The 25,977-nt window shown below is 45.3% G+C and overlaps 3 protein-coding genes, 1 long non-coding RNA gene and 1 pseudogene across 7 annotated transcripts in view; 1 reads left to right on the forward strand and 4 right to left on the reverse strand.

Moving 5' to 3' along the window:
- LOC310701765 (major histocompatibility complex class I-related gene protein-like) overlaps positions 1-12,566 on the reverse strand; it is a 66,539-nt gene extending 53,973 nt beyond the window's left edge. The window contains exon 1 of the mRNA XM_083493114.1: positions 12,441-12,566. Coding sequence (XP_083349240.1) covers positions 12,441-12,519 — 79 coding nt within the window. The 5' untranslated portion in view covers positions 12,520-12,566. The remainder of the gene's footprint in view (positions 1-12,440) is intronic.
- LOC310702041 overlaps positions 1-25,977 on the forward strand; it is a 257,327-nt gene that overhangs the window by 89,212 nt on the left and 142,138 nt on the right. Inside the window, exon 3 of the long non-coding RNA XR_014523152.1 lies at positions 14,781-14,975. This is a non-coding gene — a long non-coding RNA (uncharacterized lncRNA). The remainder of the gene's footprint in view (positions 1-14,780; positions 14,976-25,977) is intronic.
- Positions 1-25,977, reverse strand: part of LOC310701705 (H-2 class I histocompatibility antigen, Q9 alpha chain-like) — a gene marked incomplete at its 5' end in the record, with an annotated part of 167,789 nt that overhangs the window by 67,032 nt on the left and 74,780 nt on the right. The gene's annotated exons all lie outside the window — the stretch shown is intronic.
- LOC310701772 (major histocompatibility complex class I-related gene protein-like) overlaps positions 14,184-25,977 on the reverse strand; it is a 139,620-nt gene continuing 127,826 nt past the window's right edge. Inside the window, exon 9 of the transcript XR_014523100.1 lies at positions 14,184-14,418. The gene's annotated coding sequence lies outside the window, so the exon portion shown is untranslated. The remainder of the gene's footprint in view (positions 14,419-25,977) is intronic.
- LOC310701696 (major histocompatibility complex class I-related gene protein-like) overlaps positions 16,285-25,977 on the reverse strand; it is an 84,555-nt pseudogene continuing 74,862 nt past the window's right edge. The window contains exon 8 of the transcript XR_014530078.1: positions 16,285-16,322. The product of XR_014530078.1 is annotated as a major histocompatibility complex class I-related gene protein-like (transcript). The remainder of the gene's footprint in view (positions 16,323-25,977) is intronic.

Below are 25,977 nucleotides of genomic sequence, written 5' to 3' on the forward strand. Positions count from 1 at the left end.
ATATTTGCTTGAAGCTAGGTCACACTGAGTGGGGTTGGACTTACTTCCAAGTAAACATGCAGAGGATCGGGTAGTTACAATTGTGAAATAAAATAAAATAAAATCTGTTTGTGATCCTGGCTGCCCACACACCGGGACTAGCCCATTTCTGAACTCTCTTCTTGAGGGACTCTTTCCTGGAGGTCAGTTCCATGGGGTGAGGCAGGTTTTTAAGAAGAGCAACTGCCAGATGTGGGGCCCCGTTCTCTATCAGCCCCCCAGCAGGTGGAGTGAGCAGTCCAGACAACCTGATGGATTCTGAAAGGCTCCAAGGAGAAAGGGGGGCTGACAGCCGGCATCCCTGTGGGGGCCCCCATCTCCCTGTGGAATATGGAATAGGGACACCATCCTTCCTTCCTGTCGTCTCCAGCACTGCAGACCCCAGCCGCCCCCCACCCCCAGTTCTCCAAGGCAGTGGGGAGGACGAGGAGGCAGAGGGAAGAAGTTTCATAGAAGGGAGAGAACTCATGGCTGTGCCTATTCTGGGGTCATAATTGCAGGAGACAGGGGGGGGGGGAATATTGGCACCTCAATAATGCAAATAACATCCATTTGCTGCCTGGGACCAGTAGTAAGGCACATGAGCACAGAGTTATCCAAGTTTCAGGTACCCCCCCCCTTTAATTTCAATATCAGCAGCACCAGGGCTGGATTCCCAACTGGATTCCCAGCTCTTTGCTCTCTTCCAGGATCCCTCCCTATTACTACTTTGCCACAAAGCCACTGCCAACGGTGCCAGGGAGAGAGCCAAGCGTCAACTGGCCTCCTTGTTTTGTGCCACAAATAACAGGCATGGGGGGTGAAGGGAAGACATCTGTGCCTGCCACTGCAGAGTCTTTTTTCGTATAATTTTCCATTATTGTGTCCCCCCCTGCCCCCCAATACAAGTTCTTTTGTACGGTGGTGCCTTGGTTCTCAAACACCGAAAATCCAGGGAGGCTTCTGCACACACTTCCACTGCGCTTTTCTGCTTGTGTGGTGGCACCTTGGTTAAACCACTTCTGACTGTTTGTAGCAGAGTTTTCCCCAGAGGCAGAGGACAAGAACAGGAGTCCCACTCAAACTCACAGTCAAGAGCTTCTTTATTGCTTGACTGGTCGCACAAGCATTTTGTTACTACTAAAAGGCAAAGGGACCCCTGACCATTAGGTCCAGTCATGACCGACTCTGGGGTTGAGGCGCTCATCTCGCTTTACTGGCTGAGGGAGCCGCCGTACAGCTTCCGGGTCATGTGGCCAGCATGACTAAGCCACTTCTGGCGAACCAGAGCAGCGCATGGAAACACAGTTTACCTTCCCGCCAGAGCAGTACCTATTTGCACTTTTAGGCGCTTTCGAACTGCTAGGTTGGCAGGAGCAGGGACCGAGCAACGGGAGCTCACCCCATTGTGGGGATTCGAACTGTCGACCTTCTGATTGGCAAGTCCTAGGCTCTGTGGTTTAACCCACAGCGCCACCCGCATCCCTTCTGTTACTATTATATACAAGCTATTGAGAATCCTTCTTTAGCTCTCCAGCATGGTATTCTCATTCCAGTAATTAACAATCCCGACACAGCAAAACTCACACTATTAGCAGCACACATTGTCTTACTTCCAACCTTGTTGTCAGTGTGCGTGCGGACTGTGTGTGTGTGTGTGTGTGTGTGTGTGTGTGTGTGTGTTTTCCTCGTGCAGAAATTGCACCCTGCAACTTCCTCCCTTTATTTGCACCTCCAGCTGACACCAATCAAACCTAGAGTGCTAACTCTAACATGCTAAAGAAAATTCTGGAACCCTCTTTAAAGGCTTCCAGGAACCTTTACCTGTTTCTTCAAGAATGTTTTCCTAACAGCTCTTTGTTTTTCTGGGGAGCCTGAGGGAGCTCAGCAATGGAGGAGAGGCTGTCCCAGAGGACACCAGGTTGCTCTCACTTCTGATTTAGGCTTCCCCTTTCATCTCAGGAGCCCTTGGCTTACAGCTGAATTGAGTTGGGGAGTATACAGCCTTGGATTAGAGCAGCTTCTCTTTTCTGGGCTGGATTCAGCTAACACAGTTAGTCTAACAGGAGCCAGAAGGAACAAGTCTCGCTCACACAACTGGGGCTTTCTCCCCATCTCCTTCCCGTCTGTTCCCCACAAATCAGCTGGGGGTTATCAGGAGAAGCCCCAGAAAGGTCTGCGGGGGGGGGGGGGGAGAGATTGTTCCCTCTGGCAGGTAGAAGGGTTGTAACAGTGCTACTTTGGAGTCCTCCCTCTAGAACTACTCAACATATTTAATAATAATAATAAATAAATAGTATCTTCTACAAGACCATGTCCCAAGGTGATATAGTTCTTTTTATGCACTCAAACAATGGTTTGTGGTTGGCCTATGCAAACAACAAACCAAACCACAAACCCCACCAGGTTTAGATATGGAGCTTTGGCTTGGAGGGAAGTTGCTTTGTCTCATTGCTTCTTCAGCATAAATTGCTTTCTCCCTCATTTTATAGATGAAGCTCACTCCCCTCCCGTTTCCTCAAGATGTTAAGTGGGATCAATCCCGATACACCTACACCTTCAACATTGTTTTTAAATAGAATCAGACGACATTTCCAGGGCTGTCCGTGGCACCTTTGAAGTGGCCACCTCATTTGTTTGGGATTTTCTGAGCTAAGCAATTGCAAGAAATGATCTGCATCAGGAAACAAGATACATTTTGGTGACATTTATGGGGGATTTTCCGTGGATAGGTGCAGGGGCTCAAGAGGGACCCAATCCCCATTTTTAAAAGGGGGAGAAGCAGAATTCCCAGGAGCCCAAGAGGAAGCCTGCAAGGCCAGGCCGGGCCTGATCCCACTGCAAGAAAAGCAGACCTGCCCATTGCAGCGCTGGCTTGGTCTCAGCTGACCCCCTGGGTTTCTTCCTTGCAAGCCTGACAAGGCCAACGAAGGCCCCAGAGGGTTCTGGACACACTCAGCCTGACCCCTTTGGCAAGGCTCCTTCCACCTCCGTTATTCTGTGTCACAGGTGGGGAATCTCTTTGGCTTCAGGGCCAGATCCTGATCAGGGTTGTCCCCAGGGGCCAAAGGGGGCAGGAGGGTGAAGCTGACATCATAGCATAGCCCACCCGTCCATCTCACCCACATTTCTACCCTTCCACTTCAGTTATTGTTTGAAGTGCTGGGACACCTGTGGTGCTGTTAGGGGCAGGGAAAAGTCCTGAAGCAGGGAGCCTGCTTAGAAAGTGAGGAAGTGGAGAAGCCTGGAAGGTAAAGGTGCAAAATCATAGAGAGATCTCCCTCTGAGGCATCTGATCAAGGCCTGTATTTTAAAATGAGCTTAAAAATATATTTGCAAATGTTTGTATGTTTCATGCCAGGCAGAAAAGCAGCTGGCTAATTACTTTGGCAGTTGTTTATCTTCCTGAACAGGGCCCCCCTGATTTATAGCAGTAACAGGAGACAAATTTCTCAAAGTTGTAAAAGGAAATTACAGGCTGGGAGCAAAGGTTATACTGACCCTACATATTACAGAATACAATCAAGCTGCAAAAACACTAATTAAGAGTTGGTAAATAGTAATATTTATTGTTTAACAGAAAATAATACTATGTGCCTCCCATCAGACTCTAGTCATATTTTCCTAAGGTTAAAGGGCAAGAGCTAATGGAAAAAGCAGCTGGCTGGGAAAGGGGGGGTGTAAACTGAAGAGGCTGCTTTTGAAACTGTTTTTATTGAGTTTATTTTTACTTTGCAAAGGCCTTTTCTTCTAAAAAGCTATCTATGTTATGTATGAGATTTATTAGCTTAATGTAATTATGCAAAGTATTTAGAAAGTAAGAAATGTTAGATTCTTATGTTAGATTCTTATTTCATTGATGGTGTGTGAGAATGTGAACCCAAGATCTATGTTTAGACAGAATTTAATACCATGAGACATTTCTTTTGGAATGCAGGGAAACAGGGGCAAAAGGTGATCTGGTAATTAAGGTGCCTTGTCGAGGCAAATGTAAGATATATGGCTACTTGTCTGCCATTTATGGATAGAAGGAAATATAGCTCTTTGTCTCCCATAAAAGGTAATAGGAAATGGGTGTATCTTTTATGATTGGTTCTAGCAAACAGCCAACAGGAATTTCAACCAGGCTGATTGGACAGAGGCAGCCAAAGAAGGAGCAAGGGGGCTGGGCTGAGGAAATATAAGTGCTGGCCATCAGGGCTGGAGTGGGCAGAGCTTTGGTAACCATATGCCACTGTGCCTATCATTTATTTGTCTGACAAATAAATTATTATTTTAATTTCTCTATTGCTGCGTTGAATATTTCATTCCAGCTAAGCGTTAACCACAAGCAGGGTGCTACACCTCCTGACCCAGCAGAGGCTCCCACTTCTGAAGTTCTGCTCCAAAATTGCAATTAGAGGGGGGAGTCACTCAACTTTGGAACTAAACACTAATGCCTCCCCCCACTCTTCCAGCATGCTGGCTCCTTTCACACAACTAACGTCTCAAAAGGACTAACATCTTCTGACTCATTTCAGAAGGAAGTTTAAAAAACAAAAATGTGTGCCAAGAGGCTTTGGCCAGAGGTCTACCAACTTTTACTGAGTTTAAGACTTTAAGTGATGCCTGTTGTAAGAGTTCCAAGACTGGATGGGGCAGGGGGTAGGGGGAGGAGTGTGGCAGAAATCGCCATAACTGGACAAAGGGGGTGAAAGACCTTTCTAAAGGGTCCCTAAGTGTAGACTGCGAGACAATCAAGAAAGTACAGATGTATAATAAATGCTGGAGATGTGGGATCTTATGCAGGTTTACTCAGAAGCAAGTCCCATGGAGTTCACTGGGGCTCCTTCCCTCCCAGGTAACTGGCCATAGGTTTTCCAACTAAAATCAGATAGAGTGAAACTCCCGAAATAACACAAAGCAAATTGCTTAGAAAACAGATTATTTCTGATATTAATGGGCCCTGATCCAGTTCTGGCCTAATGCTCCTTTTGCATACAGGACAGTAAAACGTGGCAGCCCCAGTGCTTATGGTTTTAACCATGTATTTGCCACTCTGACCCCCAAAACCCAGTCCATTTGTGTTCCTTAAAAAGGCTTCTCTTTCAACACTGTGCCAGGGAGTGGGAGGGGCTTGGTGATGGTCAGAAGGGTGAGCCAATCAGCACCTCTGTCTGGGCAGCTGGCTTCTCCTTAAGCAGGACCAGAACTCAAGGCTTGCTTGTCTCAGCCTCAGGATCCCCACCCTTCTCTTCCCCTCCCATAGGAAAATGAACTAGACAGATTTCCACCTCACAAGGCCTAAGCCAAGCCCAGCGTGGAAGGAAGGGCAGGCAATGGAGACATTTCCTTGGTAGGATGTGCAGGTCCAGAGAGTGTCATAGTGTGTGGGGGGGGGGTCTCTCCCCTCCAGGTCTCATTCTCTGTCCACCCCACCCCACCCCACCCCAGCCCCCATTAAGACCTTCATTAAGGGGAGATGCCTCTGCTCTGGTGGAGACCCCCACCCTCCATTTCCTTTCCTCCCAGCAGCCCCCTCCCTGCAATTCTGGCCCTTGGAGGAAAGTATATTGGGGGGGGGGAGGTGTGACTCTGTTCCTCTCCTGCCTTCCACTCACCTCCGCTCTGGTTGTAGCGATTCTGCAGAGTCTGCAGATTCACCCTGAACGCCAGCTCAGAGCCCTGGAAGTTCTGAGTGTTCCTGTGCCAGTACTGAGGATCCTCCTTTTCCACCTTCCTTATCCAGGGGACGTGAGGGAGATACTCCTTGGTGTCACTGTCGTACTGAACAAATTGCTGGTCATCCACGTACCCCACAGCAATGAACTGGGGCAGCCCCTGGCCAGGCTCAGACACAGCTGTGTAGAAGTAGCGCAGGGAGTGAGAAGTGGAGCCTGGAAAGGAAGAGAGGGGGGCAGAGAGTTAGGGGTCCTGCAGATGAAGGTGGCATCCTAATCCTGCTGTATCACAGGCAGCAGCCCTAAATTAGGAGATCCAAAGTTCAGCAGGGTTTGGGGGAGTTTGTAGACCTGCCCTTAAACACAGAGGAGGCAGAGCAGAGGGAGCCTAAGAATCAGAGGAAAGAGGAAAAGACAGGATATAAATACAAGTATCAACAACAATAGCCCATGGAGCAGAGGGCGAGAAAAAGCTCAGACAGGCAGCACTAAATCTCTGCATGTCTCTGCTGAGGCTCCGTGTGAGAGAGAGAGAGGCCAGCCCCTCCCCTTTTGCCAAGGGGGCAGGAATTGCCCCCCACTTGCAAGCGCCAAGCTGATGAGAGCTCCCACAACATGGTCTGAAGGCTCAGGATGCAGGCACTGAACGGAAGCTAAGCAGGATCAGGTCTGGGACCCAGGGACTCAGGAAGGGCTCTCCCCCCCGAGATGTCAAGTGCTGCCCCTCTCCCCTATGTCCCCCCCTCTCATGTGCTGCCTTGAATTACACGGAGGAAGAGAAGTGGAATATTAAATATGAAAAAATATTATCTCACAGACTTACTGTAATGTGCACAAGGAAGAGCTTGCAGGATCTGACCAATGGCCCATCTAGATCAGCATCCCATTCATCTGGGGGGCCACTGTGAGAAAGGGGTGCTGGACTAGGCTGGCCCCTGGCCTGAGGCAGGCTGTTCTTCTTTGCTGGGAGTGGCTCATATCTGCAGAAACGGGCCTAGGAAAGCCACTCCCTTGTAGCCGCCCCACCATCTGACCTTCTGGAGCCATGCACTGAACAGGTCTGACCTGGGTCTTGCTTCCTGGGCTCTGGGAGGCTTTGGAAAGATCTCCTGGGAACTCAGGACAGCTCCACAAGATCTCGTGAAAACCTTGCACAAAAAGAGCTCTCTGCCTTCTATAATTTGTGTGATTCCAACAGGCCAGCTGTCAACAGCATAAGCTGAAATCATTCAAGTTAAATGCATTCAAGTTGGGAGTTTCCACCAGTTTTCCAGGGACAGATGTCAAGTTAATTGGCCTGTGATTCCCAGGATCCTTCCTGGATCCCCTTTTGATAATTTATGCTTCAATGGTTCAGTGTTGGAATCTTTCAATGTTGTGCTTTGAGCTACCACCCACAGAGAGGGTTCCCCACTTGAGAAAGAAGGCCCCACAGTGATAGAAGAGACAGGAGGGCAAACGCAACTTTGGGGCCAGGTCTCAACATGTGGCCCCACATCCCCTTTCCCCACACTTGCCCCTTCAAGAGATTGAACACAGGAAGGGGGACAGAGCGTGGCAAAGGAAGAACCTTATCCTCAAAAGGGCTCACTTTCCCACAGGCTGTACCAGCTCTGGCCACCAGGGGGCCTAATGAGTCTCCACAGTAACAACCAACAAAGACTTGGGGAGAAGATGGAGGGGAGGCAGGGAGCTGAGCAGAAGCTTCAGCATCATATCCAGAGTTGGCCTGTCTAGGAGGCAGCCCCACAGCAACACACACACACACACACACACACACCTGGACAGAGAGAAGCCGAGTTGAGTTCACTGAGAGATGGGGCATTTCCATGGCGGAAGGTGGGGGGGGGCACAGTGCTAAGGGGGGAAGTGCAATTCCTTTTTGTTTCAAGTAGCAAAATGGGACGTATTATTATTATTATTATTATTATTATTATTATTATCATAATCATTATTATTATTATTATTTCTATATCACCCTATACCCGGAGATCTCAGGGTAGTTCACAGAACGAAATCAAAATCTAAAACCACAAAATATTCAATCAAAATAAAAACAATGCAATAACACCCCCCAAAAACCCCTACATTTTAAAAGGGCATAGGGTGTTGATCAAATCAACCAAAGGCCTAGTTAAAAAAGAACGTTTTTGCCTGGCGCCTAAAGGTGTATAATGAAGGCGCCAGGTGAACTTCCCTGGGAAGAGCATCCCACAGAGGGGGAGCCACTGCAGAGAAGGCCCTGTTCTCTAGATCTCTGGAGGAGGAGGCAGAGCACACAAAGAAGGGCTTCAGCACCCCCAGACCCAGCTAACCCCCCCCCCACTGCTCCAGGTGCCAGGGCAGGTACCTCTGCCCCTGCCTTGATGGTGTGTCGACTCTGCTACCTCCCTCCCGCTCAGTTTCCTTTCAGGCAAGATCAAATTTGGAGAATTTGGAGCAAATGATTCAGCAAAGGAAACACAGCCCAGAATAACTAAGGAGATAGTACAAGAATACTTGGCTAGTTTAGATATATTCAAGTCTCCAGGGCCAGATGAACTGCATCCAAGAGTATTAAAAGAACTGGCAGATGTGATCTCAGAACCACTGGCAGTCATCTTTGAGAATTCCTGGAGAACAGGCGAAGTCCCAGCAGACTGGAGGAGGGCAAATGTTGTCCCTATTTTCAAAAAGGGGAAAAGAGAAAACCCAAATAATTACCGCCCGGTCAGTCTGACATCAATACCAGGGAAGATTCTGGAGCAGATCATTAAGCAAACAGTCTGTGAACACCTAGAAAGGAATGCTGTGATCACCAATAGTCAGCATGGATTTCTGAAAAATAAGTCATGTCAGACTAACCTGATCTCGTTTTTTGACAGAATTACAAGCCTGGTAGATGAAGGGAACGCAGTGGATGTAGCCTACCTTGATTTCAGCAACGCATTTGACAAGGTGCCCCATGATATTCTTGTAAAGAAGCTGGTAAAATGCGGTCTTGACTATGCTACCATTCAGTGGATTTGTAACTGGCTGACTGACCGAACCCAAAGGTTCCTCTTCATCCTGGAGAAGAGTGACTAGTGGGGTGCCACAGGGTTCTGTCTTGGGCCCGGTCTTATTCAACATCTTTATCAACAACTTGGATGATGGACTCAAGGGCATCCTGATCAAATTTGCAGATGACACCAAACTGAGAGGGGTGGCTAACACCCCAGAGGACAGGATCACACTTCAAAACGACCTTGACAGATTAGAGAACTGGGCCAAAACAAACAAGATGAATTTTAACAGGGAGAAATGTAAAGTATTGCACTTGGGCAAAAAAAAATGAGAGGCACAAATACAAGATGGATGACACCTGGCTTGAGAGCAGTACATGTGAAAAGGATCTAGGAGTCTTGGTTGACCACAAACTTGACATGAGCCAACAGTGTGACGCGGCAGCTAAAAACGCCAATGCAATTCTGGGATGCATCAATAGGAGTATAGCATCTAGATCAAGGGAAGTAATAGTGCCACTGTATTCTGCTCTGGTCAGACCTCACCTGGAGTACTGTGTCCAGTTCTGGGCACCACAGTTCAAGAAGGACACTGACAAACTGGAACGTGTCCAGAGGAGGGCAACCAAAATGGTCAAAGGCCTGGAAACGATGCCTTATGAGGAACGACTAAGGGAGCTGGGCATGTTTAGCCTGGAGAAGAGGAGGTTAAGGGGGGATATGATAGCCATGTTCAAATATATAAAAGGATGTCACGTAGAGGAGGGAGAAAGGTGGTTTTCTGCTGCTCCAGAGAAGCGGACACGGAGCAATGGATCCAAACTACAAGAAAGAAGATTCCACCTAAACATTAGGAAGAACTTCCTGACAGTAAGAGCTGTTTGACAGTGGAATTTGCTGCCAAGGAGTGTGGTGGAGTCTCCTACTTTGGAGGTCTTTAAGCAGAGGCTTGACAACCATATGTCAGGAGTGCTCTGATGGTGTTTCCTGCTTGGCAGGGGGTTGGACTCGATGGCCCTTGTGGTCTCTTCCAACTCTATGATTCTATGATTCTATGAAATGGGACCCACCTCTAAGACACCCCCTGTGGCGTTTGCCCTCCTAGGTGACATCCTTCTGGGTCATAGGGAAAGGGTTAAATGAGTGTGAAGTCACCAGTGGGAACCCAAGGGGAGGAGTTGGAGTTGTTGAGAAGTCAGTCAGGAGTTAGAGAAGGAAGAGGAAGGCTAAGTCTGTGGGTTGGGCTAGGTTGATGTGAGAGAGTGAGAGAATCTGTTGAGAGAAGTCAGTTAAACAGGATAATCAGTTAGAAGGTATTAGGAAGGTATAGGTCAGTAAAGAAACTAAGATTAAGAAACTGACAAGAAAAATTATCTGAAACCATAAACTTGTTAATGCTTATAAAATAAACTTGCTTATTTGATTTAATGTTAACAACTGTCTGGACTCCATGTGCACCCGAGAGAAACGGGTTGGTGGCAGCGGGGAACCAATCATAGTGGTGGCACAGGGATCAATAGACCGTCAAACGTGCAGGGACCCTGTGTGATCGCCACACCCCCTCCTAGGACGAGGGTTTCCCCCACTTCAAACCACAAGAGCTCAGAGCAAGGCTGCCTCTGGTTGTGGCATCTGGCTAAACAACACAGGCAGTTCTGCTCAGTGGTCGGGAGACAAAGAGCCACAAAATGAGGAGGAATCTGAAAGAACCAGGGGTCTCCACCACCCTTTGCCCAGCCCTGTAGCACAGTGAGGGGGCAGCCCCCCATATCAAGAGGGTTCAAGAGAGAAATAACAGGTCTTACTCTTTAGTTCTTAAAGCTTAAAGTTACTGTGAGAATTTGTTGTTGTTGTTGTTGTTTAGTCGTGTCCGACTCTTTGTGACCCCATGGACCTGAGCACGCCAGGCACTCCTGTCTTCCACTGCTTCCCACAGTTTGGTCAAACTCATGCTGGTAGCTTCGAGAACACTGTCCAACCATCTCGCCCACTGTTGTCCCCTTCTCCTTGTGCCCTCCATCTTTCCCAGCATCAGGTTCTTTTCCAGGGAGTCTTCTCTTCTCATGAGGTGGCCAAAGTATTGGAGTCTCAGCTTCAGGATCTGTCCTTCCAGTGAGCACTCAGGGCTGATTTCCTTCAAGATGGAGAGGTTTAATCTTCTTGCAGTCCATGGGACTATCAAGAGTCTCCTCCAGCACCATAATTCAAAAGCATCAATTCTTCGGCGATCAGCCTTCTTTATGGTCCAGCTCTCACTTCCATACATCACTACTGGGAAAACCCTAGCTTTAACTATACAGACCTTTGTTGGCAAGGTGATGTCTCTGTTTTTTAGGATGATGTCTAGGTTTGTCATTGCTTTTCTCCCAAGAAGCAGGTGTCTTTTAATTTCGTGGCTGCTGTCACCATCTGCAGTGATCATGGAGCCCAAGAAAGTAAAATCTCTCACTGCCTCCATTTCTTGCCCTTCTATTTGCCAGGAGAATTTGTATGCACAAGCAACTACAGTATTAAACTAATGCTAGTATTATATTCATACCATTTTCCATTAGAGAAGCACAAAAACTATTTACTATAAAAGCAAACAATTTTTTTTTGTGGGGGGGAGGAATCACAAACATAAGAAAATAACCAACCAACCCAAACTAGATAATCATATTCTTCTATAGATAGGATCCGAATGCAAAACAAATCTTATCTCCCTCATCTCATAAACAGCAGGGGTCAAGGAGAATTCAAAAATAATCTCAACACCCTATTCCCTCTTCCCACTCAGAAAAATGCCCTGCTGCTATCTCCAGAACTTTCTCCCATGAAGAATACGCTTGTCTCACAAAAGTTTAAAACATTTTTCTTTGGACAACCCTATCCAGAAAGGCAAATGTTGACATGTTTTGACCTCTCAATGCTAATTTTAGTTATTTTTTAATGTTTTAAACTGTTTTTATTATTTTACTATCTCCTGTAAATCAATAAGTTCATACCACAATCGAGCAGGATATACATTTTTTCAGTTAAACAGAGAACATGAGTGGCAACCCCAAAAGGAGAATTCTCCCCAAAAGGAGAATTGGGGGGGGGAGGGAGAATATAAAAGGAGGGGTATTCAAGGGGAACCGGGCTGTAGGGTGGGGGGCCCCATTTTTGTTTCTCATGAGTTGTTTGTGCCCGTCGTGCACAAGGGGCTGTACAGAAACGGCAGAGAGAAGCCCCCTGTATAATTTAGGAAACCTACATTTTTGACAGGCAACAGGAAAGGGGTTTTCTTGGTGGGGGAGACTGGGGGAGTTACAACTGTAAAGCAGGAGAACCTGGGGATGAATGTGGCTGTGAAAGGGAACTCCTGAACAAAACAACATCGGGAATTGCGGGTGGGGACCCCTTATTCAGACGTTTACCCCGCAATGAAGTCAGCTCTACACGCGTCCAGCTCCCACCCCCAGGCTGGTCTCCAGGGTTTTTAGAGCGGCTGAGGGTTAGATTAGAAGAAGGAAGGTAAAAAAATAGACGAGCGAAGACTCTGTATCTCTCTCAGACACAGACACACACACACACACAGAAATCAGAGTCAACACGAAGCTGCGGGGGGGGGACAGGCGAGTCACTCCCCCCCCCATTAATTCTGCCAACACCTTCGAGCTTTGTTTTGTTCTTTGCTTGAGCCCCGAGCCCAGGAGTGAAGCGGCCCCTGCCCCGGGCGGAATACAAAACAAGCCAAGTCTGGGAAACAGATGTCTGGGAAGGGATTATCCCCCCCCCCCCAGAGCAGAGTCCTTACCTGCGCAGTCCAGGAGCAGCAGCAGGTGGGCAGCCGCCCCCAGGATCAGGGGGGGCCAGCGGAGGAGGAGGACCCCCATCTCCCCCCAAAACGAAGCTCCTTTTTCCTCCTCCCTCCGCCGCTCTGAGACCCGCTCTCCGCCCCGCCTGCGGAACCAGGGATTGGGCGAGGGGAAAATATTCCGCCAATCAGAATTCTGCGCGCAGATGGCGGCACCGGTCGTCGGGCAGAATTAGGGGCACAAGTGGCGAGCGAGGCTGAAGAGGGAACGAGGAAGTTCTTGCAGCTCCTCGCCGGGAATCGCCGCCTCCCTCCGCCCTCCCTCCCTCTCAGCTCTTCCTGTCCTGCCCTGCAGGGAGGGCGGAGGGGGGTTGCCAGGGGAGGACCCCAGGTTCAATCCCCGCATCTCGGGGGGGGGGGGTCTGGGTTGCCCCCCTCTCTGGAACTGGGGGGGAGTGGCTGTGAGATCCCCAGGGAGATGCACTCGAGGGCGGAGTCTGTAAAGCTGTCAGTCAAGCCCAACATTCCCAGAGGACTAACTGCCTCTATGTGGCAGTTGGTCTGTTGGTGGGTTGCTGCTGGGAGTGGTAACTGGTAACTGCTCGGATGCAGAGAGGGAGGAAGGTCAGGTGGTACCCGGTGAGGAAAATTCATGTCACCCCTCCCCGATCCTCCGCTGTCACCTGCCGGCTGCTTTCTTCCCCAGCTGCAATGGAATCAGGTGATTTCTAGGAAATCCTTCAAGGGACCACTTGAAGCAAGTCACGGGTTGCAAGAAAATGGTCAAGGTTCCCACATATGTTACAGCTTTGGAATCAGTGCAAGTGGGTGTGTGCCTACCTATGGTGTGGGAAAGCGGAAATATATAAAACTTTTACAAATCACGTAAAAGTGTAGGGAGAACTCACGTAAGCAGAAAAAACCTATTTAGAGTATGGGAAAAGTATAAAAACCTATTAGAAAGAAAACCCCACTGCGGATATCCCCAGTGGAAGCTACAACCAGGAAAAGAACAAATATGGATAAGCAGTGGTTAACTTACAGCTGAGGCTCCAATACTTTGGCCATCTCATAAGAGAAGAGAAGATTGGCTACAGGTTGCTAGGGAAATTCTGGGAGAGAGGATACTCGACAGTCCCAGCTGGTCGGGCAGAGCCCGTGGTTTCTCTTGGTCAGCAAAGGAAGGGGTCCCAGCCAGAAACCAGAGCAAAACAGTCGTCAGTAGACTTAGATAAAAGTTTATTGCGCAACAGGTTCAAACAACGGAATGAACCCCAAGAAAGAGGCGACATTGACTTTTAAAACTTCCCACCGCATCCCATAATAACAACAATAATAATAATAATTTATACCCCAGCCTGAGCCGGGTTCAGGGCGGCTAACACCAATAAAATCACAGTAAAAACATAATACGGGAAAAAGAGAGGGGGGAACAAACAAATTTAAAATACAGGTTCATTTTAAAATAACTGATAAATCAAGACCATAAGGGGAGGGAAACATAAGGGTCAGACCGAGTCCAAACCAAAGGCCAGGCAGAACAACTCTGTCTTGCAGGCCCTGCGGAAGGATGTCAAGTCCCGCAGGGCCCTAGATTCTGACCCCATCTTTCTTTGGACGCTAGTTCTTCAGTCACTTTACAAGGGAAGAACTATTATCGGCACCTCCCTGCCAGAGTCTGTGAATATTCTCAGGAACTTCAAAATCTCTGGAACTCCTGTGATAAGAAGGCAAGAACCACTGAAGACAAAGGGGATGCACCCTTATTTATTTAAGTCAAACATATATTACAAAAGTTAAAAAAAAATTACATCCAGTGTCTTCAAAGCAAGGTGCAGCAAATCCATTGGGTTAGGCGAGAAGAGTCCTGCAGCCCCTGGAGGTCTCCTTCCTGGCTTCCTCCTTGGCTGTCAGCAGGATCAGGCCCTCTCATCTCCTGTAGGAGAGTCACTACACCCCATCCCCTCAGCCTCTCTACCTCCTCTCAGTTCCCTGCTTCTCCATTTCCCCCTTCAGCTGCTTCTTCCTCCCAGTGTGGTGTAGTGGTTAAGAGCGGTAGTCACGTAATCTGGGTAACCGGGTTCGTGTCTCCGCTCCTCCACATGCAGCTGCTGGGTGACCTTGGGCCAGTCACACTTCTGTGAAGTCTCTCAGCCCCACTCACCTCACAGAGTGTTTGTTGTGGGGGAGGAAGGGAAAGGAGAATGTTAGCCGCTTTGAGACTCCTGAAGGGGAGTGAAAGGCGGGATATCAAATCCAAACTCTTCTTCTTCTTCTTCTTCTCTCCAGCCTGTTTCTCAACTCACTGCCCCAGGGCATCATGGGAGGCCCAGGGTGGAGCCCCAGAGAGCAGCAGCTGGTTGTCCTGGACGTGGAGCTCCATGAACCAGGCTGGAGAACTGGAGCCTTGAAGGTATCGGGACAGAAAGAGGGTCTGGAGGAAACTGCCTCAGCAGCTGCCATTGCCACAGGGAGGGTCCGAATGCCCACTGGAGCTCCTCATTCTCTGCTCTGCCTGAGGATGTTTGAGAAGAGGCCTCAACTCCAGCAGAGGTCACCTCTGGACCACTCTGGATCTAGTCAGACAGGAGAGTGAGGTTCTGGGGATGCAGGAGGTGACCCAAGAGGGCTGGTGGTGGACGTCCCTCCCATCTGGACTCTTGGTCAACACAGACAAAACCCCTCCATATCCAGATGTTGTAACTGGAGATGATGTCCTCCTTGGCTTCTACGGGATCCAGGGACGCGGACTTATAAAAAATATTGGGGGGGGCCGGGAAAGCTCATGAATAATAAATAAGCTCATGAATATGCAAATAAAGTGGCGCCGCCTCCTCGTGAGCGAATAGGGGAGAGCGTGCTGCGCCTATTAATCAGCTCCGAAGGAAATTGGGTGGAGCTTTTGCTCGGGAGGGAGGGCAGGAGGCATGCAGGCAGCCCGACCCTGTGCATTTTGGGCTGGGGGAGGGGCGGCAATGGCGCTCTGCTGGAGGGGCGCCGGAGATTATTGGGGGGGCAGAGCCCCCCCAAACGAATTTTTGAGGGGGCTCGGGCCCCCTCAAGCTCCATGGAGTCGGCGCCTATGACGGGATCAGTGGCCAATGACTGTCCTTCATCTTCTGAGGGAGACTTGCAAGCTTCCAGATCAGAATCGGATCCAATTCTGACAGCCTATCTAGTCTTCAGCCACTCAGTTCCTTCTCTCTTTCAGCTTCAACTCCTGAGCATCTAAGCATCCCTCCTCCCTGCCAACCATCCCTCCCTGCCAGTTTCTTCACCACCTCACACAGAAGGTGGGTGGAGAACACTCAGCCAGAGCAGTTAGGCTGCTTTTACACATTCCATGACATAGCATCCGTTTAGCCAAAGGCTGGGCAGCCAAAGAGGCAGGTTGGCAGTAACAATTTAGCCTATTTCACGCATAATACACCTAAAGTAGTTCTCAAATGTTGACTTTCTTTCCATTTGGATGGAGAGTGAGTGACACAAGATTGGGGAAGGGCTTGTTGTGGAAGCCACAGCAACAAAAAACCATCATAATCACTACAAGTCGTGCTCAATCTCCTCATCCCTTTTAAAAGCTTTTAGTTTTGTATATTTGGCACATTTCTGATTAAAACAAACACATTTCTGCAAAGCAAATGTGCAAAGCACATTTCTAATGCAAATCAAAATTCACCAAAATCCATCAGAAAAACATGATCATCCTGAAATTCAGGTTACAGCTAATACAGCTGAGTCAGAATGGATGGGTGAGAGCCAGGATTAAGGAACATCAGAAACAGCATTAAAGGACAGGGGGAACTCTGATCCTCTGCAATTCACAGCGAAACATGGGCAGACTCCCTCTGGTCTCATCTCACACACCAGGCTGGTACGAAGCTGCAGAAATAAACAAAAGGAGTGTTTAAAAGTTAAGCCAACATCATGGTGTGGGGGCATCAGCATTACAGAGCTAGTGGGAACCCAAAGGCCATCTAGTCCAGCCTCACCATCCCTCATCATGGAGGGGATCCTCCATGGAGCTCAGACGGACACACGGAATGAGTCACAAGATCTATTTCCAGCTCAATGGACACTCCAGATTATGTCACTCTTGGAAACAGAGGCGTCAGGATCCCGGGGAGCTAGACACCCCCCCCAGCCCTTCTCTTCCCTCCTTCCGACTCCATCCCAAATCATTCTCAATCTGGGGGGGGGGGGCGCTAAGAAGAGTCCAGGGACAGGCAGCCCAGAGGCAAGGGGGCTCAAGGACCTCAGTGGGGGGAGAAGCAGACACTGGAGGGCAAAGAGAGATGGGCACAGCCTGGCATGGAGGCAGCGGGGGACTAGAGCGGGGGTGGGTGCGATCTGGGCAGAAAGGCAGAAGCGGGGGGGGGGTAGAGCAGTGGTGGGTTCCTTCCCCCCCCCAATTTTTTTTATTGGTTTTCCAAGGTTATAACACAGAAAAAATAAAAAGCATATTTAAAAGAAAAACAAACAAACAAACATATAAAACATCTTACTATTAAAAATCCAATTTGATTTCCATTGTTAAGTGACGTCCTCGAATCCTCCCTGAGTTTCATTAAATCTCATTGTAGCAATTTTCCAATATCCATTTTCTAATAAAATTAACTTATTCAAATTACTATCTTCCTTCCTTTTCATAGTATTCTCGATCCATAGTATTATACAATTCAATTTAATCCTAGGCCAATTTGGTACTTGCAAGTATTTCAACTTGTGTTGTATTATAATATTTAACTAAATATTCCTTAAATTTCTTTCAATCTTCTTGATATTCCTCCTCTTTCTGATCACGGATTCTTCCAGTAAGGTCGGCCAGCTACAAAAAGTCCAACAACTTCATCTGCCAATCTTCCACTGTCGTTATTTATTGCGATTTCCAATTTTTGGCTAGCAAAAATCTCGCTGCAGTTGTGGCATACAAAAAAATCTAACATCTTTTTTGGGCAATTCCATTCCTATTATTCCAAGTAGAAAGGCTTCTGGTTTCTTAATAAATATATATTTCAACATTTTTTTCTGTTCATTATATATCTTTTCCCAGAAGTCTTTCAGCTTGGGGCAGGTCCACCACATATGGTAAAAGGTACCTTCTTTTTCTTTATATTTCCAACATAAATTATCACTCGTATAATAGATCTTTGCTAATTTTACTAGGGTTAAGTACCATCTATACATCATTTTCATAATGTTTTTCTTTAGCACCATACATGCAGTGAGCTTAACCCATTTCTTCCACAACCTTTCCCAATCTTCCATCATTATATTGTGACCAAAATCTCTTGCCCAATCTATCATCACAGATTTCACTTGTTCATCCTTTGTATGCCACTCCAACAATAAATTATACATCTTTGACAAATTTTTAACATTGGTATCTAACAACTCCGTTTCCAATTTGGTTGTTTTTCGTTGCAAAACCAAGCTTATATAATTCATTGATCTGATAATATTGAAGTCAATCCACTTTATCTTTGATTTGATCAAATGGTCTTAATTTAAATCCTTCATTATCCTCAAGCAAGAGATCAGAGTATCTCAACCATTTATTCTCCATATTTAACTTTTTTTGCGCCTTAGCTTCCATTAGTGGAAGCCATCTGGGTGTTTTCCTTTCTAGGAGATCTTTATATCTTATCCAAAGGTTATATAATGATTTCCTAATTATATGATTTTTGAAACCTTCATGGGCCTTTATCTTATCATACCATAAATAAGCATGTCAACCAAATACATTGTCAAACCCCTCCAAGTCAAGAACATCAGCATTATCTAATTGTATCCATTCCTTTACCCAGCAAAGAGCTGCAGCTTCAAAATATATATTCAGATCTGGCAGGGAAAATCCCCCTCTTTCTTTCAAATTTGTAAGTAATTTATATTTAATTCTGGGTTTTTTCCCCTGCCAGATAAATTTAGACAAAGCTTTCTGCCATTCTTTAAAACATTTCACATTATCAATAATTGGTAGGGCTAGAAATAGAAACAACATCTTTGGCAATACATTCATCTTAACCACCGATATTCGGCCCATTAATGACAGTTTTATATTTGACCAAATCTCAAGATCTCTCTTAATTTCATTCCATAGTTTTTCATAATTATCTTTATATAAGTTTAAATTATTCACAGATAAATTAACACCCAGATATTTAACTTTTTTCACAAAAACTAGGCCCGTTTTTTCTTGAAGAGTTTTTTTCTCAGTATCCAATCCCCCCCCCCCCCCAATACTTGGTTTTGCTCTTATTTAGCTTGAATCCTGCCACTTGCCCGAACTCCTGAATCAACTCCAGTGCTTTTACTGCACTGGGGTCTGGTTCTTGAAGCGTTAACACCAAATCGTCAGCAAAGGCTTTTATTTTATATTGTTTAGATCCTACTGTTATACTTTTAACTTGTTCCTCCCTCCTTAGCATACTTAACAGAACCTCCAGAACCGATATGAAAAGCAGAGGGGAAAGTGGGCACCCTTACCTGGTACCCTTTTCAATTCTAATTTCATCTGATACTACATTATTAATTATAAATTTTGCTTTTTGTTCATAATAGATCACATTAATACCATTTAAAAAATCTTGTCCAACCCCAATACTTTCTACATTTTTTTTCATAAATCTCCAAGACACATTATCAAAGGCCTTCTCTGCATCTATAAACATTAACATCGCTTTACAATTTTTTTAAACTTCCAACCTTTCCAATACATCAATTATGTTCCTAATATTGTCTTTCATATGTCTTCCAGGCAGAAATCCTGCCTGGTCCTTGTGAATATAATCTGACAATACCTTCTTCAACCTGTTGGCCAAAATATTGGCAAAAATTTTGTAATCCACGTCAAGTAATGAGATTGGTCTGTAATTTTTTACATTGGATCTATCTTGATCTTGTTTTGGTATCAGGGTTATAAAGGCCTCTTTCCAGGTTTTGGGTGCTTTGTCCTCTCTTAATATTTTGTTGCAAACTTCTACCAATGGCTGAATAAGCCAATCGCCTTGTCCACCTCTTGCCGTGTAATTAATCCATTAAGTAGGATCCTTTTGTTTTCGGGAATTTTTTGCAGACCATTTACTTTGATAAATTGCTCGATTTTATCTTTATCTTCCTTACCATTTTTATACGGTTGTTTATAATATTTCTGAAAACATCTTCTTATCTCCACAAGGTTTTCCACAGACTTTCCTTCTGATACAATATTTGTGATGGTACTTTGTTTCTGTCTCTTTTTTTAACTGCCAAGCTAGCAGTTTTCCACATTTATTTGCAGATTCAAAATTCCTTTGTCTCATTGTTCTTAATGTCCATTCTTTTTCTTGGTTTATAATCTGTGAATACTGGATCTGTAATGCTTTACTTTCCTTTTGTATCTGCAGGTTCTTTGGATTACTTCTCAAATTCTTCTCCTTATCTTTTAGTTGTATCAAAAATCTTATCTTTTTTCCTCATTCTGTATCTTTCTCCTGACTGAGTTTTGTTGTATGAGGAATCCTCTCATTACTGCCTTACTTGTGTCCCATCTTGTTTCCATCTCTGAATTCATATTTATCTCAAAGTAGTCTTTTAGAGTCTTTTGGGCCTTGCTGATTATTTGCTTTTTCCTCAGCAAATCATTCATTTTCCATCTGTAGGATCCCTGCAGGGATAATTTCATTTCCATAGACACTGCATTGTGATCTGAGCAAGTTTTGGGGCAAATTTCCATTTTGGTTACTCTGGGAACCAAGTATCTGGATATCCATAGATAATCAATTCTGTAGAATGATAGCTTTGCTTCTGAATAGAATGTGAAGTCTTTTTCAGTTGGATTTCTAATTCTCCATATATCTGACAGATCAAATTTGTCTATGATATCAAAAAGAGTCTTTGGTAATAAATAATAATAATAATAATAATAATAATAATAATAATAATAATAATAATAATATATTTATACCCCGCCTACCTGGCTGAGTTTCCCCAGCCACTCTGGGCGGCTCCCAATCAGTGTTAAAAACAGTACAGCGTTACATATTAAAAACTTCCCTGAACAGGGCTGCCTTAAGATGTCTTCTGAATGTCAGGTAATTATTTATCTCTTTGACATCTGATGGGAGGGTGTTCCACAGGGCGGGCGCCACTACCGAGAAGGCCCTCTGTCTGGTTCCCTGTAGCCTCACTTCTCGCAATGAGGGAACCGCCAGAAGGCACTCGGCGCTGGATCTCAGTGTCCGGGCTGAACGATGGGGGGGGGGAGACGCTCCTTCAGGTATACAGGACCGAGGCCGTTTAGGGCTTTAAAGGTCAGCACCAACACTTTGAAGCGTACTCAGAAACGTACTGGGAGCCAATGCAGATCTCTCAGAACCGGTGTTATGTGGTCCCGGCGGCCACTCCCAGTCACCAGTCTAGCTGCCGCATTCTGGATTAATTGCAGTTTCCGGGTCACCTTCAAAGGTAGCCCCACGTAGAGCGCATTGCAGTAGTCCAAGCGTGAGATAACTAGAGCATGCACCACTCTGGCGAGACAGTTCGCGGGCAGGTAGGGTCTTAGCCTGCGTACCAGGTGGAGCTGGTAGACAGCTGCCCTGGACACAGAGTTAACCTGTGCCTCCATGGACAGCTGTGAGTCCAAAATGACTCCCAGGCTGCGCACCTGGTCCTTCAGGGGCACCGTTACCCCATTCAAGACCAGGGAATCCCCCACACCAACCCGCTCCCTGTCCCCCAAAAACAGTACTTCTGTCTTGTCAGGATCCATCCTCCAACCGCCTCCAGGCACTCACACAGGACCTTCACTGCCTTCACTGGTTCTGATTTAAAGGAGAGGTAGAGCTGGGTGTCATCTGCATACTGATGAGCACCCAGTCCAAACCCCCTGATGATCTCTCCCAGCGGCTTCATATAGATATTTAAAAGCATGGGGGAGAGGACAGAACCCTGAGGCACCCCACAAGTGAGAGCCCAGGGGTCTGAACACTCATCCCCCACCACCACTTTCTGGACACGGCCCAGGAGGAAGGAGCGGAACCACTGTATGACAGTGCCCCCAGCTCCCAGCCCCTGTAGACAGTCCAGAAGGATGTTATGGTTGATGGTGTCAAAGGCCACTGAGAGATCCAGCAGAACTAGGAAACAGCTCTCACCTTTGTCCCTAGCCCGCCGGAGATCATCAACCAGCCCGACCAAGGCAGTTTCAGTCCCACAGTGAGGCCTGAATCCCGATTGGAAGGGATCCAAATGGTCCGTTTCCTCCAGGCGTGCTTGGAGTTGTTCAGCAACCACCCGCTCAATCACCTTGCCCAAGAATGGCAGATTTGAGACTGGGCGATAGTTGGCCATACTGGCCGGGTCTAAAGATGTTTTTTTAAGAAGCGGTTTAATGACCCCCTCTTTCAGCGGGTTTGGGAAGGCTCCCTCACGGAGGGAAGCATTCACCACCCCACGAAGCCCATCGCCCAGCCCTTCCCGGCTAGCTTTTATAAGCCAGGATGGGCAAGGATCAAGGAGACAAGTGGTTGGTTTCACTCGTCCAAGCAGCCTGTCCACATCCTTGGAGGTAACAGATTGGAATTGATCCCATGTAACAGGACCAGACAGAACTCTAGCACTCTCCCACCCTGGCCCTGCTCCCACGGTGGAGTCTACCTCCTTCTGAATCTGAGCGATTTTATCTGCAAAAAACTTTGCAAAAGCATCTGCCAGCATTCATGATTTTCTGTCTCTGTGTCCTATCCATTAATGTTGATGCAACTCCATTCAGATCACCCATTAAGATTAATTTGTAATCCAAATAGTCCAGAAGTCTTGTTTCCAAATTCTTAAAAAAATCTGCTTTGCCATCATTTGGTGCATAAATTCTCTTTTTTTTTCTTCACGTTAAAAATTTTTTATTATAGTCCAACATCTAAAAAACACATATACCTTATTAATAAAAACAAAACAGAGAAAAATAAACAGATACAAAAATCAATATACAATCATTTATATTGTTTGACTTCCCCACCACCACAACGTGACCTCTATCTGAACCATATGTATCGCAGTGTCTTTATTAACCCGCTTATTCTACTTCACGATTTTTATATTATACCTATTGTGATTTTGATGTTTCCTGACATTGTCTCTATGTATGAAAAAAATTTTTCCCAGTCATTAATAAATTTAATATTTTTCTGTTGCCTTATCTTCTGAGTCATTATTGCCAAATCAATGTATTCAGTTAACTTAGTTTGCCAATCCTTGATTGTGGGTATGCTGGGTTTTTTCCAATTCTGCGCTAGCAGTATCCTAGCGGCTACTGTCGCGTATTGAAATAGGGTTTGATCATTTTTATTAATCTCGTTTCCCACCATTCCCAGGAGAAACGCCTCAGGTTTTTTTGGAAAGGTATACTTTAGGATCTTTTTTAGTTCATCATAGACAGCACCCCAGAATTTCTTTACTTCCTCACAGGACCACCACATGTGAAGGAAGTCTCCCTCTTTCTTTTTGCATTTCCAACAGGTCTTATCTCCGGTTTTATACATTTTAGCTAATTTTGTTGGAGTGATGTACCAGCGGTACATCATCTTTTCCATGTTTTCTCGGAGACCGACACATGCTGAAAATTTCATATCCTTATTCCATAATTTTTTCCATTTTTCATAATCTAGGGGGTGTCCTAGGTCAATGGCCCACTTAATCATGACCTCCTTGATTTCCTCATCCTTTGTGTCCCAGTCTAATAGTTGGTTATACATTTTGGTTAAGATTTTGGACTTCCCTTCTATTATTTCTAATTGGAATTTGGACTTGTTCTTACTCATTCCGGCTTTTTTATGCTCATTCCATAAAGAGTTAATTTGATGGAAATGTATCCACCCCAATAGTTTGTCTTTTAACTCCTCATAAGGTCTGATTTCCCATCCTTTCTCAGATCTTTTCAAGAGCTCGGCATATGTCCACCTTTTACCTTCCATATTTAATTTTTTGATTGCTAGAATATCAATGGGTGACAACCACAATGGGGTATCTTTTTCTATCAGGTTCTTACATCTGTTCCATACCTCTAGCAACGCCCCTCTTATAATGTGATTAGAAAAACCTTTATGCACTCTCCCCTTATCATGCCAAAGGTACGCGTGCCACCCAAACCTAGCATCAAAACCCTCCAAATCCAACAAGTCGGTGTTTTCCAAAACTATCCACTCCTTAACCCAGCAGAGACACGAAGCCTCATAATATAGTTGTAAGTTGGGGACCCCAAAACCGCCTCTATCTCTTCTGTCAGTGAGCAGCTTATATTTAATTCTGGCCCTTTTACCCTGCCAGATGAATCTGGAAAGGGTCCTCTGCCAGTCTTTAAACATTGTTGTGCCCCTGATTACTGGGATATTTTGGAATAGGAATATCATTTTTGGGAGAATGTTCATCTTAATGGCAGCCATTCTCCCCTCCCATGAGAGGTGTAATCTGCTCCAGCTGTCTAGGTCTCTTTTACATTCTTTCCAAATTCTGTTGTAATTATCCTCCACTAGGTTTATGTTTTTAGTTGAGACCCAGATACCCAAATATTTAACCTTTTTTGATGTCTTTATTCCTGATTCCAACTCAATTTTGCTTTTTGATTGTTCGTCTAAGTTCTTTACCAACATTTTTGTTTTTGTTTTGTTTAGTCTAAACCCAGATAGTCTCCCAAATTCCTCCATTAAGCCCATAACTATGTTTATCCTTTCTAGAGGTTCTTCTATTGATATTACTAAGTCATCAGCGTAAGCCTTTACTTTGTATTCTTTTTTACCTATCTTGATCCCTCTTACTTCCGGTGTTCCTCTGATCTTATTTAGTATAACCTCCAAAACCATGATAAATAGCAGGGGTGATAATGGGCATCCTTGCCTTGTACCTTTTGTAATCGTGAATGAGTCTGTTAGGTTACTATTGATGATAAGTTTCGCTCTTTGGTTGGAATATATCGCTCTAATACCTTCTAGGAATGGCCCTCTTATTCCTGCCCTCTCCATACATTTAAGGAGGAATTGCCAAGACACATTATCAAAAGCCTTTTCGGCATCTATAAAGATTAAGGCGGCTGGAATATCAATCTTAAGATCCAGATATTCAATTATATTAACTACATGCCTAACATTATCCTTTATCTGCCTACCAGGCAGGAATCCTGCTTGATCCTTATGAATTGTTCTGTTCAGATATTTTTTTAATCTGTTTGCCATTATTCCTGCAAAAATCTTGTAGTCGTTGTTGAGTAACGAAATTGGTCTGTAGTTTTTTATATTAAGCGTATCTGAATCTACTTTAGGTATTAAAGTGATATGTGCCTCTCTCCAAGAATCAGGTATTTCCCCTCCTTGGAGGATGTTATTAATTACATTACAGAGTACCGGTATCAAATGTTCCTCTAGAGATTTATAGTATTTTTGGGAGAGGCCGTCTGGGCCAGGGGCCTTTCCAGGTTTCATTTTCTTTATTGCATCTCTAACCTCGTCTGGAGTTACTGGTTCGTTAAGAGATACCTTTTCTTCATCCGACAATTCTTCATTTCCGTTCCCATCCAAGTACCTTTCTATTTCACTTATATCTTCTCCCTCTTTCTTTTTATACAGGTTTTCATAATATTGAAGGAACTTTCCCTTTATCTCGCTGGGATCCTCTATTATTTGGTCTTCGAGTTTAATTTTGTTAATCACCATTTGCTTTTTCTTTTTCCTTAATTGCCACGCTAAAAGCTTACCAGTTTTATTTGCTGAATCGAAGAACTTCTGTTTCATCCTTTTTATACCCCACTCTATTTCCTGATTCAGCAGTGTTGAGTATTGGGTTTGTAATAATTTATAAATTTGTTTAAGTCTCTCGTCCCCGGGGTTTATTGTTAATTTATCCTCTATTTCTTTTAGTTGTTTAGTTAGTTCTTCCTTCTTTGCCTCTCTCAAATTCTTTCTATATTTGTTCTGTTGGATCAGGAAGCCTCTGAGGACTGCTTTACTAGCATCCCAGACCACGTTGATTTTAGTTTCTTTATGGAGGTTAAGGTCAAAGTACTCTTTTAAAATATTCTTTGCCTTATCGACAGTCTCATCCTGTTCCAGTAAGTAATCGTTCATTCTCCATCTGTATGGACCTGATGGTGAATACTTTATTTCCAGGAGGATTGAATTATGGTCCGATAATGTTCTAGGCTCTATTATGCATCTCCCCGATCTTAACGAAAGCTCTCTGGAGACCCAGATCTGGTCGATTCTGCCCCAGCTCTGGTGTACTCCGGAGAAATGTGTAAACTGTTTTTCTGTTAAGTTTTTGAACCTCCAAATGTCAATTAGGTCTAGGTTTTCTTGAAGGTCATCAAAGGTTTTAGGGAGTTTCCCCTGTTTCCCCCTCCTTCTTTTTTCACTTCTGTCCAATTCAGGGTCAGGGACTCCATTCAAATCACCTAGTAAGATTAAATTATGGTTTTCTAATTCTAATAATGTTTTTTCTAATTTTTTAAAGAACTCAGATTTGTTTTTATTGGGGGCATATACAGATACTACATTGAGCCTTTCTCCTTGGT

The sequence above is a fragment of the Podarcis liolepis genome, assembly GCF_965112155.1.
Source record: "Podarcis liolepis genome assembly, chromosome: 2".
Lineage (NCBI taxonomy): Eukaryota > Metazoa > Chordata > Lepidosauria > Squamata > Lacertidae > Podarcis > Podarcis liolepis.